The 18,112-nt window shown below is 37.7% G+C and overlaps 1 protein-coding gene across 1 annotated transcript in view; it reads right to left on the bottom strand.

The window, feature by feature from the left end:
- The window catches only part of PRKAR2B (protein kinase cAMP-dependent type II regulatory subunit beta), a 414,633-nt gene that overhangs the window by 193,420 nt on the left and 203,101 nt on the right, over positions 1–18,112 (bottom strand). Inside the window, exon 2 of the mRNA XM_053716571.1 lies at positions 6,781–6,816. Within this exon, the coding sequence (XP_053572546.1) occupies positions 6,781–6,816 (36 nt within the window). The remainder of the gene's footprint in view (positions 1–6,780; positions 6,817–18,112) is intronic.

Raw genomic sequence — 18,112 nt, 5'->3', positions numbered from 1 at the left:
GACAATCTTGACAGATGAAATCTCTCTCTTGGAGGAGAGTATTTGAAGTCCAGAAGGTATCCCTGAGATATTATCTCTAGCGCCCAGGGATCCTGAACATCTCTTGCCCAAGCCTGGGCGAAGAGAGAAAGTCTGCCCCCCACTAGATCCGATCCCGGATCGGGGGCCCTCAATTCATGCTGTTTTAGGGGCAGCAGCAGGTTTCCTAGTCTGCTTGCCCTTGTTCCAGGACTGGTTAGGTTTCCAGCCTTGTCTGTAGCGAGCAACAGCTCCTTCCTGTTTTGGTGCAGAGGAAGTTGATGCTGCTCCTGCTTTGAAATTACGAAAGGAACGAAAATTAGACTGTCTAGTCTTGGCTTTGGCTTTGTCCTGAGGCAGGGCATGGCCTTTACCTCCTGTAATGTCAGCGATAATCTCTTTCAACCCGGGCCCGAATAAGGTCTGCCCTTTGAAAGGTATATTAAGCAATTTAGACTTAGAAGTAACATCAGCTGACCAGGATTTTAGCCACAGCGCCCTGCGTGCCTGAATGGCGAATCCTGAATTCTTCGCCGTAAGTTTAGTAAGATGTACTACGGCCTCCGAAATGAATGAATTAGCTAGTTTAAGGACTCTAAGCCTGTCCGTAATGTCGTCCAGAGTAGCTGAACCAATGTTCTCTTCCAGAGACTCAATCCAGAATGCCGCTGCAGCCGTGATCGGCGCAATGCATGCAAGGGGTTGCAATATAAAACCTTGTTGAACAAACATTTTCTTAAGGTAACCCTCTAACTTTTTATCCATTGGATCTGAAAAAGCACAGCTATCCTCCACCGGGATAGTGGTACGCTTAGCTAAGGTAGAAACTGCTCCCTCCACCTTAGGGACCGTTTGCCATAAGTCCCTTGTGGTGGCGTCTATTGGAAACATTTTTCTAAATATCGGAGGGGGTGAGAACGGCACACCGGGTCTATCCCACTCCTTAGTAACAATTTCAGTAAGTCTCTTAGGTATAGGAAAAACCTCAGTACTCGTCGGTACCGCAAAATATTTATCCAACCTACACATTTTCTCTGGTATTGCAACTGTGTTACAATCATTCAGAGCCGCTAACACCTCCCTTAGTAATACACAGAGGTTTTCCAGTTTAAATTTAAAATTTGAAATATCTGAATCCAGTCTGTTTGGATCAGAACCGTCACCCACAGAATGAAGTTCTCCCTCCTCATGTTCTGCCACCTGTGACGCAGTGTCTGACATGGCCCTAATATTATCAGCGCACTCTGTTCTCACCCCAGAGTGATCACGCTTACCTCTTAGTTCTGGTAATTTAGCCAAAACCTCAGTCAAAACAGTAGCCATATCCTGTAATGTGATTTGTAATGGCCGCCCAGATGTACTCGGCGCTACAATATCACGCACCTCCCTCTGAGCGGGAGATGTAGGTACTGACACGTGAGGCGAGTTAGTCGGCATAACTCTCCCCTCGTTGTTTGGTGAAATTTGTTCAATTTGTACAGATTGACTTTTATTTAAAGTAGCATCAATACAGTTAGTACATAAATTTCTATTGGGCTCCACTTTGGCATTGCAACAAATGACACAGGTATCATCCTCTGAATCAGACATGTTTAACACACTAGCAAATAAACTTGCAACTTGGAAATACAATTCAATTAGAAAAATATTAAAACGTACTGTGCCTTTAAGAAGCACAGAAGATCTATGACAGTTGAAAATTAATAAATTGAAACAGTTATAGCCTCAATCCTTGTAAACAACACAACTTTAGCAAAGGTTTAATCCCATTAGCAAAGATAACAAATTCTGAAAGCAGGAAACAAATTACAGAAAAAACGTTTTTTATCTCAGTCAAACTATAATTCTCACAGCTCTGCTGAGAGAAATTACCTCCCTCAAAATAAGTTTTGAAGACCCCTGAGCTCTGTAGAGATGAACCGGATCATGCAGGGAATACAATGAGTTGCTGACTGAAATATTTGATGCATAGTAAAAGCGCCAAAAAAACGGCCCCTCCCCCTCACAACACAGCAGTGAGGGAGAACAGAAACTGTCAGAAAAACAGATTAAGCAACTGCCAAGTGGAAAAATAGTGCCCAAACATTTATTCACACAGTACCTCAGCAAATGAAAACGATTTTACATTCCAGCAAAAACGTTAAACATAATCTCTAGTTATTAAACAGCTTTATGTATTTCTTACAGTGTAATTCTAGTGAAGTACCATTCCCCAGAATACTGAAGTGTAAAGTATACATACATGACATTATATCGGTATGGCAGGATTTTCTCATCAATTCCATTGTCAGAAAATAAAAACTGCTACATACCTCTATGCAGATTCATCTGCCCGCTGTCCCCTGATCTGAAGTTTACCTCACTCCTCAGATGGCCGAGAACAGCAATATGATCTTAACTACTCCGGCTAAAATCATAGCAAAACTCTGGTAGATTCTTCTTCAAACTCTGCCAGAGAGGTAATAACACACTCCGGTGCTATTTTAAAATAACAAACTTTTGATTGAAGATATAAAACTAAGTATAATCACCATATAGTCCTCTCACACATCCTATCTAGTCGTTGGGTGCAAGAGAATGACTGGGAGTGACGTAGAGGGGAGGAGCTATATGCAGCTCTGCTGGGTGAATCCTCTTGCACTTCCTGTTGGGGAGGAGTAATATCCCAGAAGTAATGATGACCCGTGGACTGATCACACTTAACAGAAGAAAGACTGTGCCCATTTTGTTAATGGAAGTATACTGGAAAGTTGTTTCAAATTGTATGCTCTATCTAAATCATAAAAGTTTAGTTTTGACTTGAGTGTCCCTTTAACTAAAACAAAATAAAAATGTTAATTTAATAAGGGGCAATTACAACATTTTTTTGGTGTTGTAAATTCATATTTTATCCTATAGGTTATGGCTCCATCCTTCTTCTATTTTATTACATGTATAGAAAGGGGATTGGCCAATCCCTAATTAACAGCCAACAAATTGCTTTGTACACTTATTTTTTACTGACATCAGTTCACATATAAATTCTAAGTTACCACAACAAATTATTTTTTCACTTTTTTTTAATCCACATAAAGGGACAGTAAACACCTTGATATAACAATATTTTTTCTGCAGTTTAGTGAGTTTAAACATTTTTAATGTGTTGGCACCTTGCTGCAATTGTTTTTCAGTAGCTATAACTCCACTCATCACTTGGAGTAGCCAGTCCAAACGTTGTTATGCAATTCCTTATTTTATCATCTCTTTTAAGACATATTATGGACAAATATGATGCAGGGTTCGGCTTGTGAAGCCTGTGGTGTACACTTCCAAATATTAGAGATGGAAAACCCACAATTTTCAGACTTAAATTAAAGGAAAGGGAAGCAAAATAAATAATGATAGAGTATTGCAAAGTATTTTATTAAATAGAATTAACCCCTTCGCTACCGGGAATTTCTGAGAAAAACTTGCTCAAAATACCTGAGAATTTTTAGCATTTTTGCCATCACTCCTTCTTCTCTGGGATCCCCATTGTTCAGAAATAGCAGACATGCATGGCTTTGCCATGGGATTTTGGTAATTAGAAGGTCACTAATTGCAGCTGCACACCACACTTTTGAAATTCCCGGCAGTGAAGGGCTTAATTAGTTAGCTAATATGGGAAATGGTATAGCAATGAAGGTATTACCCTCCTACCTGACACCTTCCACCTCCCTGATCCCTTCCAATAATTTTTTTGTGTGTAGTGTAGTGAACCCTCCTCCGCTATTATCAATTTTTCTTCATTCTCTAGCTATTTTTATTTGAAAAAGAAGGCATCTAAGCTAAGGAGCCAGACAAATTTTGGTTCAGAACTCTTGACAGCACTTGTTTATTGGTGGGTGAATTTATCCACCAATCAGCAAGAACAACCCAGGTTGTGAACCAAAAATGGGTCAGCTTCTAAACTTACATTCTTGCTTTTCAAATAATGATACCAAGAGAATGAAGAAAAATTGATAATAGAAGTAAATTAGAAAGTTGCTTAAAATTGCATGCTCTTTGTGAATCATGAAAGAAAAAAATTGGGTTCACTGTCCCTTTAAGTAAAACAACTGCCTTCAAACACATCATAATTGAATTCATTTGTTGTCATGTTTTAATTTGACTCTGGACTGGGTTTATTTTTCTTCATTGATCGTCTGTGAAAACTAGGCTTGTGCATTTAGAGGTTTTGGATGCCTCCAAATGTGTAAGAAGGCGGCTGCTCTCTGTGTTCAGCTCTTTTCAGAGCCGTATTTCTGCTTGTCAAACTGCAACACACTACGGTCTGGATTTGCACAGATCTTAGTGTTGCACTTTCACAAGAAGAAATCTGTCTCAGAAAAGAGCCGAATGCCATGAGTGACGCCTTCTTCTGAATGCACAAGCCTAGTGAAAACTCCTATAAATCCATTTAAAGGTCTGTTACTTATTCTTTTTACACTAGACCAGATTGTCCTGTTATATTGTATATGTGCAGTGCAGTTGTATAAATTGGAATGAGTTTAAAAATAAAAAAGCAAACAGTTACCAAACCTGTGACCGTACAATATTTTGGCATCTTCTGATGGATTGGAACGGGGCAATATCTAAAGCGTTATGTGATTGAGATGCAGAGGCCAGTTATTTATATGGGAAATCTGACTCAAGCAGGTTGTTAAATCATTGCAGGAAATACATTAATAAGATACTTAATATTATAATGCTCACTCTCTGACACGTGATCAGCACAATATATTGACTTCCAATTTGCATATTACAGGATGATGTCAATTTGTGATCTCAGCGCTGTTGCATATCCTTTCCATATTTATGTCCTGCTTGCACAAAATTAAAACCAAGGTCACTCAAACGCTCAGTAACCTCTGTGCAGGAACACCATTGGCTGCTTGGCCCTACTATAGGACCACCAAGACTCAGCCACTAGCATCAGGGTACTGGGTTAAAAATGTAAAAATGTTTGGAGGTGCTAGTGCTATGTAACATATAACTGTTTGATTATTTTTGTAGATTACATTAGGATATTTTCAAAGCAATTAATCAACAGTGTGAAAATTAAAATTTAGTTAAACCCAGTTAGCGACATAGGCACAGACAAAATTATTGGAGAAAAAAGGTGTAGGTAATGTAGATATAAAATAAACAGCTCTGCTTGTACTTTATAAACTGACTTGTGTGGTGCTATTTACTATGTACGCTATAGAAAATGGCACAAAATGTCATTTTTTTTGCATTTCATATGACGGAGATTACTATATTATGGTGTTTATGCTTAGTCTTCTGAAAAAAACAAGGTATAATCTGCGTGGCTACCTCTCAGAGAATAGTTGACATTTATGTGCCAAACAACTAAAAACAACTCTAGCACAGGTGTATGAAATGCTCAACAAGCAAGGTATTAACAGTTTAATATCACTAATGTGTATTTTTAAGTAGTTATTTAAGATGACTACTCATGTTATTAATTTGGGTTAATAATTACAGTTGTTACCCAACTTAACAAATATTTTTTTTAAGGACAAATGAATAAAGATGTGGTTTACTTTATAGCAGAAGCATTGTGTACAAAACTGTATGTTATAATTTTAAAGTGGTTCAGAATGTTTATTTTTCCTATGGGACCTTTTTCCAAATATGAAATTGATAAGTATAAAGTGATAATTGAATTTATATATTGAAGCAAATACTAAATGTTTTCTATGTGTAGTAAAATACAATTTCTGGAACAAAAACAGCAACCAGATGGCCTGATTATGAAAACATGTTTCATTGGGATAGAATTAATTTTGTTTGCTACTACAAAAATAAAATAACAATTCATAATATTTGTGCTTTTCTTTGCAGAAGGTCGAGGAGAAAATTATGAGGCTTCCAGTTTTGAAAAGCATAGTTAAGCTATTTTTGTATAACCTAATCTAAATGAAATGAATACATCTTTCATGTAAATTCTTAACCATTATGTTATTATATCAATCTGTTTATTACAACTTGCTTTCCAAGTAAAACTTGCATAGATTCACAAATTTACATAGAAATGTCTGTTATTGTTCACGTTTCTGAGAATACATTTTAACTTGCATCTATTAATATGTTCATTTGGGAAGTTCTAGCTTTTAAAAGTACATTACATGTGCAGCATACATCAGTGATTAAAGGGACACTAAACTCACATTTTTTTCTTTCATGATTCAGAAAGAGCATGAATTTTAAGCAACTTTATAATCTACTCTTATTATTTTTCTTCGTTCACTTACTATCTTTATTTGAAAAAGCAGGAATCTATGTTAAGGAACCGGACCATTTTTGGTTCAGAACCTGGGCTGTGCTTGTTGATTGGTGGCTAAATGTAGCCACTAATCAGCAAACACTATCCACATACACACACACACACATATATATATATATATATATATATATTATATACATGAAAATACAAACACTCTACTATTTCACCTTTGTTTTAGTGCACCCTTGGCCTAGTGCTTGAGTGATGGCAAAGACCTGAGTTTTTTAGCGCAGCCCATAGAAGTCTATTATGTGAGGGATTTAGTGCACCTGCGCTATCTGACCTCCTTAGGCTTTTGCTCGAGCACTAACATTATGCTCTCAACTTGTAATATGAGAGTAAAAATGGAAGCGCTATGCATTGCGCTTTAGAGATGCTATCACACCATAGTGCTACCATTTCTACTCTCCACTTGTTATCTATACCATGTTAAATCAAACAAATTAAAAAAAAAAAAAATAGATATCACCTACCTGATGCTCGTCTTGAGAATCTGTTTATTACTGGAGCTGGAAAAGAAGAAACAATAAACAATAAATAGTTATTTTTTTAACAATAGACGTACCAAATTCAGCACTGTAGATTCTCTTTTTAATATATATATATCATGTACAGGGAATGTTAGGATGAAATAAAATTTACTTTGAAAAAATAGTACCAAGTCTTTAGGGCTGGCCCAAGATATTATGCTGTCTGAGTCCAAGAATGAAATAACACCCCTTTCTCTCTGTCTACTACAGGCTAAAGCATTGTCAGTAAAGATTAAAGTCAAACACAAGAGTATGCTGATGCCCAGCTGATGGATTCCACATGAAAGTAATTTCTCCTAAAAACCCCCCCACACTATTAGTCAGAATATGGTCTCTGTATGTGTCACCCCTGTCTCATGCCAACAGGGTCCAATTGACCTGCCTGTTCCAATTACAGATCAAACCCTGCAGGTCATCCAACAAATATACTTTATTTTGCATCAAACAAAATACCCAGACCATTCCTTTGGTCATCGTTTCCACTTTAAATTGAAATGGTTTTTTTATTGAACAATCTTCTCAATACACAGTTAGTTCCTTTTGAAAGACAATCTTACAAGTAGATAACAATTATTTACATTCGTCTCTCCATATATACAATTCCTAAAACAAAATAACAATGTGTATCACAGGTTAAAGCTCCTCTGAGAGCAAAAGTCTATCTTGGAATGTTCCATTTTTTAATACAAAAAAAATAATATATATAACAATCAACAAATAAAACAACTATAACCAATAAGCCATCGCAATGTACGCCTCTGTCTGCTAGTTTATCATTATACTTCTCTCAACATCTTACCTTACATTAGTTATCCGCTGAGTTCACCTTTATATCCTGTCCATTTATATCCATATCATATCCACCCTTTCCCTCCACCCAATACATAACCTACAAACACTTTTCATTTAGAATCCAATAAAACCAGATTTTGTTGAAGGATTCTACCGTATCCTGAATATATGTCTCACACATGCAAAATACATTCCTTATTCTTCCCAAAACCTCGCTCCATTCTGGTGCTCCCACTTTCCAATATTTTGCTATGGATATACGAGTCACTGTACATACAATTCTAATAAATTTGTTTACATGCAAATTGAATCTCGAGTCTCCATCATTCAATAACGCCTGCATGGGTGTTAATATTACTTGTTCGTCTAGTATTACAGATATCATTTCAGAAAGAGCAAGCCACATCTTTCGTACCATAGGGCACTCCCACCACATAAGAAAATATGTGCCCAACTATGAGCAATCCCTGTAGCATTGTCTGGTGCCTCCCTTAACCATATGTGCTGTCTTCAAAGGTGTTCAGTACCAGCAAAATATTGTCTTAATGTTGTATTCCCTTAAATCTGCACCCAATAGACCCCTATTAGAGTCTAGGAATATTTGATTCCAAGTCTGCACATCTAACGATGCACCTACATCTGTTTCCCATTGGAATATGACAGAAGATTTTGTTATTGTACGTGTCTCCTGTATATGTAGGTATATTTGTGAAATAGCCTGTTTTTGTCTATATGTTGCACTGTAAAGTTTTTCAAAAGTAGTTTTCGTCTTGGGTTCTGATCCTGTCCTAATATACATATTAATGGCTGAAGCTATCTGTAGATACAGGAACCATGGCAGGTAGATAGGTTCAAGCTTTCTCTTCAATTGATTGAAAGTCATGATCTTCTTATTGTCTAGAAAGTCAGCTATTCGATATTAGTCTTTGTGTGCCCATTTATCTATTAGACGACTTGACTCCTCTGGCAAAATATATTTTAGAGGTTTTATTAAAGAGTTAACAGGTAGGGCCAAACCCCATCTGCTAGCTATATCTAAATGTTTAACTGCTATCTGAGTGATCAGGTTCTGATAGCCTTTCTTAGGCCTAGATTTAGAGTTCGGCGGTAAAAGGGCTGTTAACGCTCCGCGGGTTTTTTTCTGGCCGCACCATAAATTTAACTCTGGTATCGAGAGTTCAAACAAATGCTGCGTTAGGCTCCAAAAAAGGAGCGTAGAGCATTTTTACCGCAAATGCAACTCTCGATACCAGAGTTGCTTACGGACGCGGCCGGCATCAAAAACGTGCTCGTGCACGATTCTCCCATAGGAAACAATGGGGCTGTTTGAGCTGAAAAAAAACCTAACACCTGCAAAAAAGCAGCGTTCAGCTCCTAACGCAGCCCCATTGTTTCCTATGGGGAAACACCTCCTAAGTCTGCACCTAACACCCTAACATGTACCCCGAGTCTAAACACCCCTAACCTTACACTTATTAACTCCTAATCTGCCGCCCCCGCTATCGCTGACCCCTGCATTACACTTTTAACCCCTAATCTGCCGCTCCGTAAACCGCCGCCACCTACGTTATCCCTATGTACCCCTAATCTGCTGCCCTAACATCGCCGACCCCTATGTTATATTTATTAACCCCTAATCTGCCCCCCACAACGTCGCCGACACCTGCCTACACTTATTAACCCCTAATCTGCCGAGCGGACCTGAGCGCTACTATAATAAAGTTATTAACCCCTAATCCGCCTCACTAACCCTATCATAAATAGTATTAACCCCTAATCTGCCCTCCCTAACATCGCCGACACCTACCTTCAATTATTAACCCCTAATCTGCCGACCGGAGCTCACCGCTATTCTAATAAATGTATTAACCCCTAAAGCTAAGTCTAACCCTAACACTAACACCCCCCTAAGTTAAATATAATTTTTATCTAACGAAATAAATTAACTCTTATTAAATAAATGATTCCTATTTAAAGCTAAATACTTACCTGTAAAATAAATCCTAATATAGCTACAATATAAATTATAATTATATTATAGCTATTTTAGGATTAATATTTATTTTACAGGCAACTTTGTAATTATTTTAACCAGGTACAATAGCTATTAAATAGTTAAGAACTATTTAATAGTTACCTAGTTAAAATAATAACAAATTTACCTGTAAAATAAATCCTAACCTAAGATATAATTAAACCTAACACTACCCTATCAATAAAATAATTAAATAAACTACCTACAATTACCTACAATTAACCTAACACTACACTATCAATAAATTAATTAAACACAATTGCTACAAATAAATAAAATTAAATAAACTATCTAAAGTACAAAAAATAAAAAAGAACTAAGTTACAGAAAATAAAAAAATATTTACAAACATAAGAAAAATATTACAACAATTTTAAACTAATTACACCTACTCTAAGCCCCCTAATAAAATAACAAAGCCCCCCAAAATAAAAAATTCCCTACCCTATTCTAAAATACAAATATTACAAGCTCTTTTACCTTACCAGCCCTGAACAGGGCCCTTTGCGGGGCATGCCCCAAGAATTTCAGCTCTTTTGCCTGTAAAAAAAAACATACAATACCCCCCCCCCAACATTACAACCCACCACCCACATACCCCTAATCTAACCCAAACCCCCCTTAAATAAACCTAACACTACCCCCCTGATGATCTTCCTACCTTGTCTTCACCATGCCAGGTTCACCGATCCGTCCTGGCTCCAAGATCTTCATCCAACCCAAGCGGGGGCTAGACATCCACTGAAGAAGTCCAGAAGAGGGTCCAAAGTCTTCCTCCTATCCGGCAAGAAGAGGACATCCGGACCGGCAAACATCTTCTCCAAGCGGCATCTTCTATCTTCTTCCATCCGATGACGACCGGCTCCATCTTGAAGACCTCCAGCGCGGATCCATCCTCTTCTTCCGACGACTAGACGACGAATGACGGTTCCTTTAAGGGACGTCATCCAAGATGGCGTCCCTCGAATTCCGATTGGCTGATAGGATTCTATCAGCCAATCGGAATTAAGGTAGGAATTTTCTGATTGGCTGATGGAATCAGCCAATCAGAATATAGTTCAATCCGATTGGCTGATCCAATCAGCCAATCAGATTGAGCTCGCATTCTATTGGCTGTTCCGATCAGCCAATAGAATGCGAGCTCAATCTGATTGGCTGATTGGATCAGCCAATCGGATTGAACTATATTCTGATTGGCTGATTCCATCAGCCAATCAGAAAATTCCTACCTTAATTCCGATTGGCTGATAGAATCCTATCAGCCAATCGGAATTCGAGGGACGCCATCTTGGATGACGTCCCTTAAAGGAACCGTCATTCGTCGTCTAGTCGTCGGAAGAAGAGGATGGATCCGCGCTGGAGGTCTTCAAGATGGAGCCGGTCGTCATCGGATGGAAGAAGATAGAAGATGCCGCTTGGAGAAGATGTTTGCCGGTCCGGATGTCCTCTTCTTGCCGGATAGGAGGAAGACTTTGGACCCTCTTCTGGACTTCTTCAGTGGATGTCTAGCCCCCGCTTGGGTTGGATGAAGATCTTGGAGCCAGGACGGATCGGTGAACCTGGCATGGTGAAGACAAGGTAGGAAGATCATCAGGGGGGTAGTGTTAGGTTTATTTAAGGGGGGTTTGGGTTAGATTAGGGGTATGTGGGTGGTGGGTTGTAATGTTGGGGGGGGGGTATTGTATGTTTTTTTTTACAGGCAAAAGAGCTGAAATTCTTGGGGCATGCCCCGCAAAGGGCCCTGTTCAGGGCTGGTAAGGTAAAAGAGCTTGTAATATTTGTAATTTAGAATAGGGTAGGGAATTTTTTATTTTGGGGGGCTTTGTTATTTTATTAGGGGGCTTAGAGTAGGTGTAATTAGTTTAAAATTGTTGTAATATTTTTCTTATGTTTGTAAATATTTTATTATTTTCTGTAACTTAGTTCTTTTTTATTTTTTGTACTTTAGATAGTTTATTTAATTTTATTTATTTGTAGCAATTGTGTTTAATTAATTTATTGATAGTGTAGTGTTAGGTTAATTGTAGGTAATTGTAGGTAGTTTATTTAATTATTTTATTGATAGGGTAGTGTTAGGTTTAATTATATCTTAGGTTAGGATTTATTTTACAGGTAAATTTGTAATTATTTAACTAGGTAACTATTAAATAGTTCTTAACTATTTAATAGCTATTGTACCTGGTTAAAATAATTACAAAGTTGCCTGTAAAATAAATATTAATCCTAAAATAGCTATAATATAATTATAATTTATATTGTAGCTATATTAGGATGTATTTTACAGGTAAGTATTTAGCTTTAAATAGGAATTATTTATTTAATAAGAGTTAATTTATTTCGTTAGATAAAAATTATATTTAACTTAGGGGGGTGTTAGTGTTAGGGTTAGACTTAGCTTTAGGGGTTAATACATTTATTAGAATAGCGGTGAGCTCCGGTCGGCAGATTAGGGGTTAATAATTGAAGGTAGGTGTCGGCGATGTTAGGGAGGGCAGATTAGGGGTTAATACTATTTATGATAGGGTTAGTGAGGCGGATTAGGGGTTAATAACTTTATTATAGTAGCGCTCAGGTCCGCTCGGCAGATTAGGGGTTAATAAGTGTAGGTAGGTGTCGGCGACGTTGTGGGGGGCAGATTAGGGGTTAATAAATATAACATAGGGGTCGGCGATGTTAGGGGTAGCAGATTAGGGGTACATAGGGATAACGTAGGTGGCGGCGATTTGCGGTCGGAAGATTAGGGGTTAATTATTTTAAGTAGCTTGCGGCGACGTTGTGGGGGGCAAGTTAGGGGTTAATAGATATAATACAGGGGTCGGCGGTGTTAGGGGCAGCAGATTAGGGGTACATAAGTATAACGTAGGTGGCGGTCGGCAGATTAGGGGTTAAAAATTTTAATCGAGTGGCGGCGATGTGGGGGGACCTCGGTTTAGGGGTACATAGGTAGTTTATGGGTGTTAGTGTACTTTAGGGTACAGTAGTTAAGAGCTTTATAAACCGGCGTTAGCCAGAAAGCTCTTAACTCCTGCTATTTTCAGGCGGCTGGAATCTTGTCGTTAGAGCTCTAACGCTCACTGCAGAAACGACTCTAAATACCGGCGTTAGGAAGATCCCATTGAAAAGATAGGCTACGCAAATGGCGTAGGGGGATCTGCGGTATGGAAAAGTCGCGGCTGTAAAGTGAGCGTTAGACCCTTTAATCACTGACTCCAAATACCAGCGGGCGCCCAAAACCAGCGTTAGGAGCCTCTAACGCTGGTTTTGACGGCTACCGCCGAACTCTAAATCTAGGCCTCTGATTTGTAAATGTCTCTCTTCCATAGTATATATTCTGGATCTCTATAACCCTCTGTCATAGCCTCTAAATGAGGCCATAATACATCGTCCTGTTTTCTCCCTAGTAGAGAATTTTGAGCTAATCTAGCTGCTAGATAATAGTCCTCTAGATTCGGAAGTCCCACTCCTCTTAGTTGTCTATGTCTAGTCACTGTATCCTGGGGGATCCTCGCATGCCTAGAGCCTCTAAGGTATCTATGAAGGTCTGTCTGAAGGGCCTTCAAATCCGCTTTGTCTATTTTAACATGTAGGGTTCGGAATAAATATAGGAGTCAGTAGTACATTCATATTAATCAATGACAATCTGCCATAGCAGGAGAAATTATGTTTCTTCCACTTCAGCAGATCAGATCTTATTAGTTTAAACATGGGTATATAATTGGCCTTATATAATTGGGCAGATTGTTTTGTCAATTTAACCCCTAAGTATTTTATGTTGTCTTTCACCCATTTAAAATCGAAGTTCACTTCTATTAATTTAACCGTTTGTTTTGGTAGACCCAATGAAAGTGCTTCACATTTATCTATGTTCACTGTATCCTGATATATCAGAGAATTGTTGTAAAGTCCTGTATATATTGGGGAGCGAGATAAGTGGTTTAGTTACTGTCAATAATACATCGTCTGCAAATTGAGCTATCTTATGGTGAGTGTGCTGTAATTGCAGTCCAGTAATAGTCGGTGAATTTCGTATATTTGCAGCCAATGGCTCAATACATATTGCAAAAAGTAAAGGTGACAATGGGCATCCCTGTCTGGTACCGTTACGTATATTAATAACACCAGACTGGTGTCCAATTGCCCTTATATGTGCCGTGGGATTTGAATACAAACACCCCAATGCTTTCATAAATGACCCATTAAATCCCACCCTCGTTAGTACCGTATTCATATATGTCCAATCCACCCTATCGAACGCCTTCTCCGCGTCCAAGAAGAGGACCAGAGAAGGCGTCCGCTCATGGTGCAAATAGTCAAGAACTGTAATCATCTTCCTAATATTATCCGGGGGCCTCCCTATTTTTAATAAAGCGCACCTCATCTGGTTGAATGATAAAGGGCAGGATGTGTTTTAAATGATTGGTGAGGATTTTGGTCACAATCTTCAAATCTTGATTTATTAAGGATATGGACCTATAGCTAGAACATAATGTTGCATTCCTGCCCTTTTTTGGAATAACTATGATTTTGGCCTGCAGAAGGTCAGTATGTATAGTATGGCCTTCCAAAATATGGTTAGCAAATTTGACTATGTGGGGAACTAGTGTCTGTCTAAACAATCTGTAATATTCCCCCGGGAATCCATCCGGTCCCGGGGCCATTCCTGGTTTAAGCTCTTTTATGGCTATCACCACTTCAGCCTGTGTTATAGTAGCATTCAGTTGGTCTTTCTGTTCTGCGTTTAACTGTGGCATATTAGCTAAGTCTAAAAAGCTATTGAGAACCGTTTGCGTTTGGTCACTTATTTTAACTTTTTTCCATCGTACAAATCTCTATAATATTCTGCAAAAGTGTCCACAATTTCTTGCGGATGTGAAGTAGTACGTCCTGTCTCAGTCTGTATGCTCGGAATAGACACTGATTGATATTCGTCTCTGATTTTTTTAGCTAAATATCTATCAGGATTGTTCGCATATATAAAGTAGTTAGCCTTTAGTCTTTTGGCTGCTCTAATAGAGTTATCATTTAGTATAGTGAGTAATTCTGACCTTTTTCTGTGTTAAAGTTTGCAATGTGAGTTGTGAGTTATTGTGCTTGTGTTCTCTTTCCAACAAGTGAATCTCCTGTTGGAGCCTCACCTGTTATGCCTCAATCTTTTTCTTATAATGTACCTTTTCTTTAATTAACAGCCCTCGAAGCACTAATTTATGTGCTGCCCATACCGAAATCGGATTCTCGTCGAGTCCACATTCATTTTCCAACATTCACTCATTTCCCTCAGTAATCTGGCCTTAACCTCAGGATGTTTCAGAGAAGTTGGGTCAAAAACCCATGTTTTAGTTCTCCCTGGTTCCAAAATAGATCCCATGAGGAGCTGTGTGATCGAGTGATCCGACCAGACACATGGATGTATATGTGCTTTACGTAATATGGGTTGTAAATATTTGACTAACAAAGACATCTATGTGCCGAGGAATAGTATGTAGTGTCGGTAGTGTCCCTATATAGCGTGACCCATGCATCTTGTATATCATGTGGTTCAATTAGTTAAATAATTTTTGTAGCTATACTTTGTTGTCTCTGTTTTTTCTTGGTTTTAATGTCTGTCGTTGCTCTCCCCAATGCTGCTAAATCTATATTAAAATCTCCCGCTAAAATTATCCGCGCCCTAGACCAATTTGTAAGTAGTTTAGAGATATGTCGAAAGAAGGGTTCCTGTCGTTTGTTTGGTGCGTATATACTGCAGAAAAGGAATTCTGTTCCCTGTATATTTCCCCTTACCAATATATAACGACTCTCTTTATCTTTTGTTGTGTCTCTATGTTCAAAGCTCAAGGATGAATGAATCAGTATAGATACTCCCTTAGTCTTAGTGTCTGAGGTTGTATGGATGCTCTGTGAGTATTCCTTAGCCCAATATTTAGGTACCTGAGTGTTTAAAAAGTGAGTTTCCTGCAAAAACACAACATTGGCTTTAAGTCTTTTATAATGTGACAGCGCCGTTCTCCTTTTTATGTTGGAGTTAAGACCTCTCACATTGTGTGATATTAGATTAACTCCAGGGAAAATCATTGATTTAGCCATTATTTAACATCATTATAGGAGTGCAATAGAAAATGTTTCCCAGTCCCTCTCTCACTATCCATCCATCCCAATTTATTATTAACCTGACTATCATACAACCTCCAACTCCTCCTCTCATAACCGTGAATCTTGGTGAACCTCCCAGCAGAATTACAATGTGGCGTACTGCGAGAATGGCACAGTGCAAAGTAATTAAATAACAGCCATACATGAAAATTTACACGTATAAGAAAACAAAAAGAACAATAAAAATCATATAACATATAGCACAATATTTGCATTGACATATGATATAGGAGATGATACTAAATGCCTTATTATTTTTACTCTATTTGTATAGGTGGCAATGCATAACAAAAAGATATTGGCTGACAGAGCAACATATAAACCATAAGAAAAAAAGAGAAAATAATGTTTTTTTTCTTTTTAGTAGTCTCATAAATTCAACAAACACCATCAGTGTATAACGTCTATAACCTCCATTACCAGGACTTGTCCACGCTTAAGAGAATGTCTTACCAGTCTCTCATCTATGATTGTGCTTCCAATCTGTTCCAGACTAAATACGAGGTCATGGTCTGGACCTTTTGTTGTTTACTTTTGTCCAGTTAGATTTCTTGCCACTTTGTGAAGCAGGTTGTTTCCCTGGTTTCTCTCCCAGGTCTGCATCCAGGGGTATCTCTGGTATTATCAAACCAAAGAGTTTGCAAACCGCAGGTATCTCATCAGTTGTCTTGATTGAAGTCATTTTTCCATCCTTAAGTATGTGAAGGGCAAAAGGTAAGCCCAACGATAAGGTATCTGATGTTTTCTAAGTAGTGATGCTAGTGATAAAGCTCTGGTAAGAGCGAAACGCGTCGAGCTGTGTGACTTTCATTTTATCTATGAACTTATATTCATATTTTATCTGACATATTGATCATCAAAAATAACCCGGGTTATTATTTTTATTTTTACAATTCTATTACACCACCAATTGGGGAATTATAAAGGATCCCTTTCACCAACTGCGTGCATAGCACTAAGTGCAGTTTTTATTCTCAACAAAAAGTGACCGTATACATAATAGCGATTTCACTGCCACTGAAAGACGACCTTCCACGAAGGAGTGTGACGTCAGACGCCGAGAACGGACAACGGAGTGAAAGAACAATATGGAGAAGCAGTAAGCGGTCTGCCATAACACTAAAGAACTGTGAGTACAACAAAGTTGATAACCACATTGGAAAGGTGATTATAAAATAATCCTAACCTCTTTGAAGGATACAATAAGGCGCTGAAATTACCGCATGCACAGCACTAAGAGCGGTACATGAAAGCTAAACTGTCTGGGATTATATATTGATTAAGCTCCAAGCAAGAGTGTTTGTAACAGCTAAAAGTTTAGCCTTGCTTTTGGACATACATAGTTACTTCTCTGTTTCTCTTGCCGCGTGCACAGCACTAAGAGCGGTATTAAGTAATATAAGAAGCAAATAATATAACAACCTGTTTTGAATTCCCCAAATAATACAAAGAGATATTTGGAACCCTATCTCAAGTTTTATAAAAACGGACTCTTTTCTATTGTTGATTTTTGATTTTTTATTGTTGATTTTTGATTTTGATTTTGTGTTCATTATATATATTTTTTATAATAATCTTGACACATATTGAGTTCTTTTATATGGTCATCTGAATATTTATATTACATCTGGGAGACGTCCCAGAAAAATTCTGACATTTAGTGGTAATTACCAAATATAAGAGATTCTAATAACAATTTTTTTTTTAAATAAATTTCATATTCTTTTGATTATATCAGTTAGAGTCATTTATTATTATTTTTTTGTCACTGTTTTTTGACACAATCCTATCAATTAATCAGTCACCTAAACACTACACCTACATTTACACAGAAGTTCTTTATAGGAAATCAGCACATCATCACGCACTTGCTTTTAGAAAAAATCCTTAAAATATTGAAGATTCACAAAATTAATGCACCCTTAAAACTGGAAACACTACCACCTTAAATCACTGAATTTTTTTCTATAAGGCTATATGCAGATACAAACAATAGAATAAAATTATATATGCACTATTAATATCATTTTTTCCACTTACACATTAAAGATAATTAGTATCACAAAAGGCACCTTTTTTTATATAATATCATCTCTATACACAATTATTTCTCTACACATGCAAACACTGGTCAATGGATCTAGCAATACTCATATTATAAAGCCACAATTGGAAAATAATTTGTACCAATTTAAGAAAATTCGATAAAATTAAACCACATCCCTTAAGTGTACCACGCCCCTATATCGACAAAATCCTTTTAAATATCTCACATATATATAAGTTGGAAGGAGCTTATAT

The sequence above is a fragment of the Bombina bombina genome, chromosome 6 (genome assembly GCF_027579735.1).
Source record: "Bombina bombina isolate aBomBom1 chromosome 6, aBomBom1.pri, whole genome shotgun sequence".
Lineage (NCBI taxonomy): Eukaryota > Metazoa > Chordata > Amphibia > Anura > Bombinatoridae > Bombina > Bombina bombina.
Note: the sequence above shows the minus strand (reverse complement) of the source record. Positions and strands in the feature narration are given on the sequence as shown.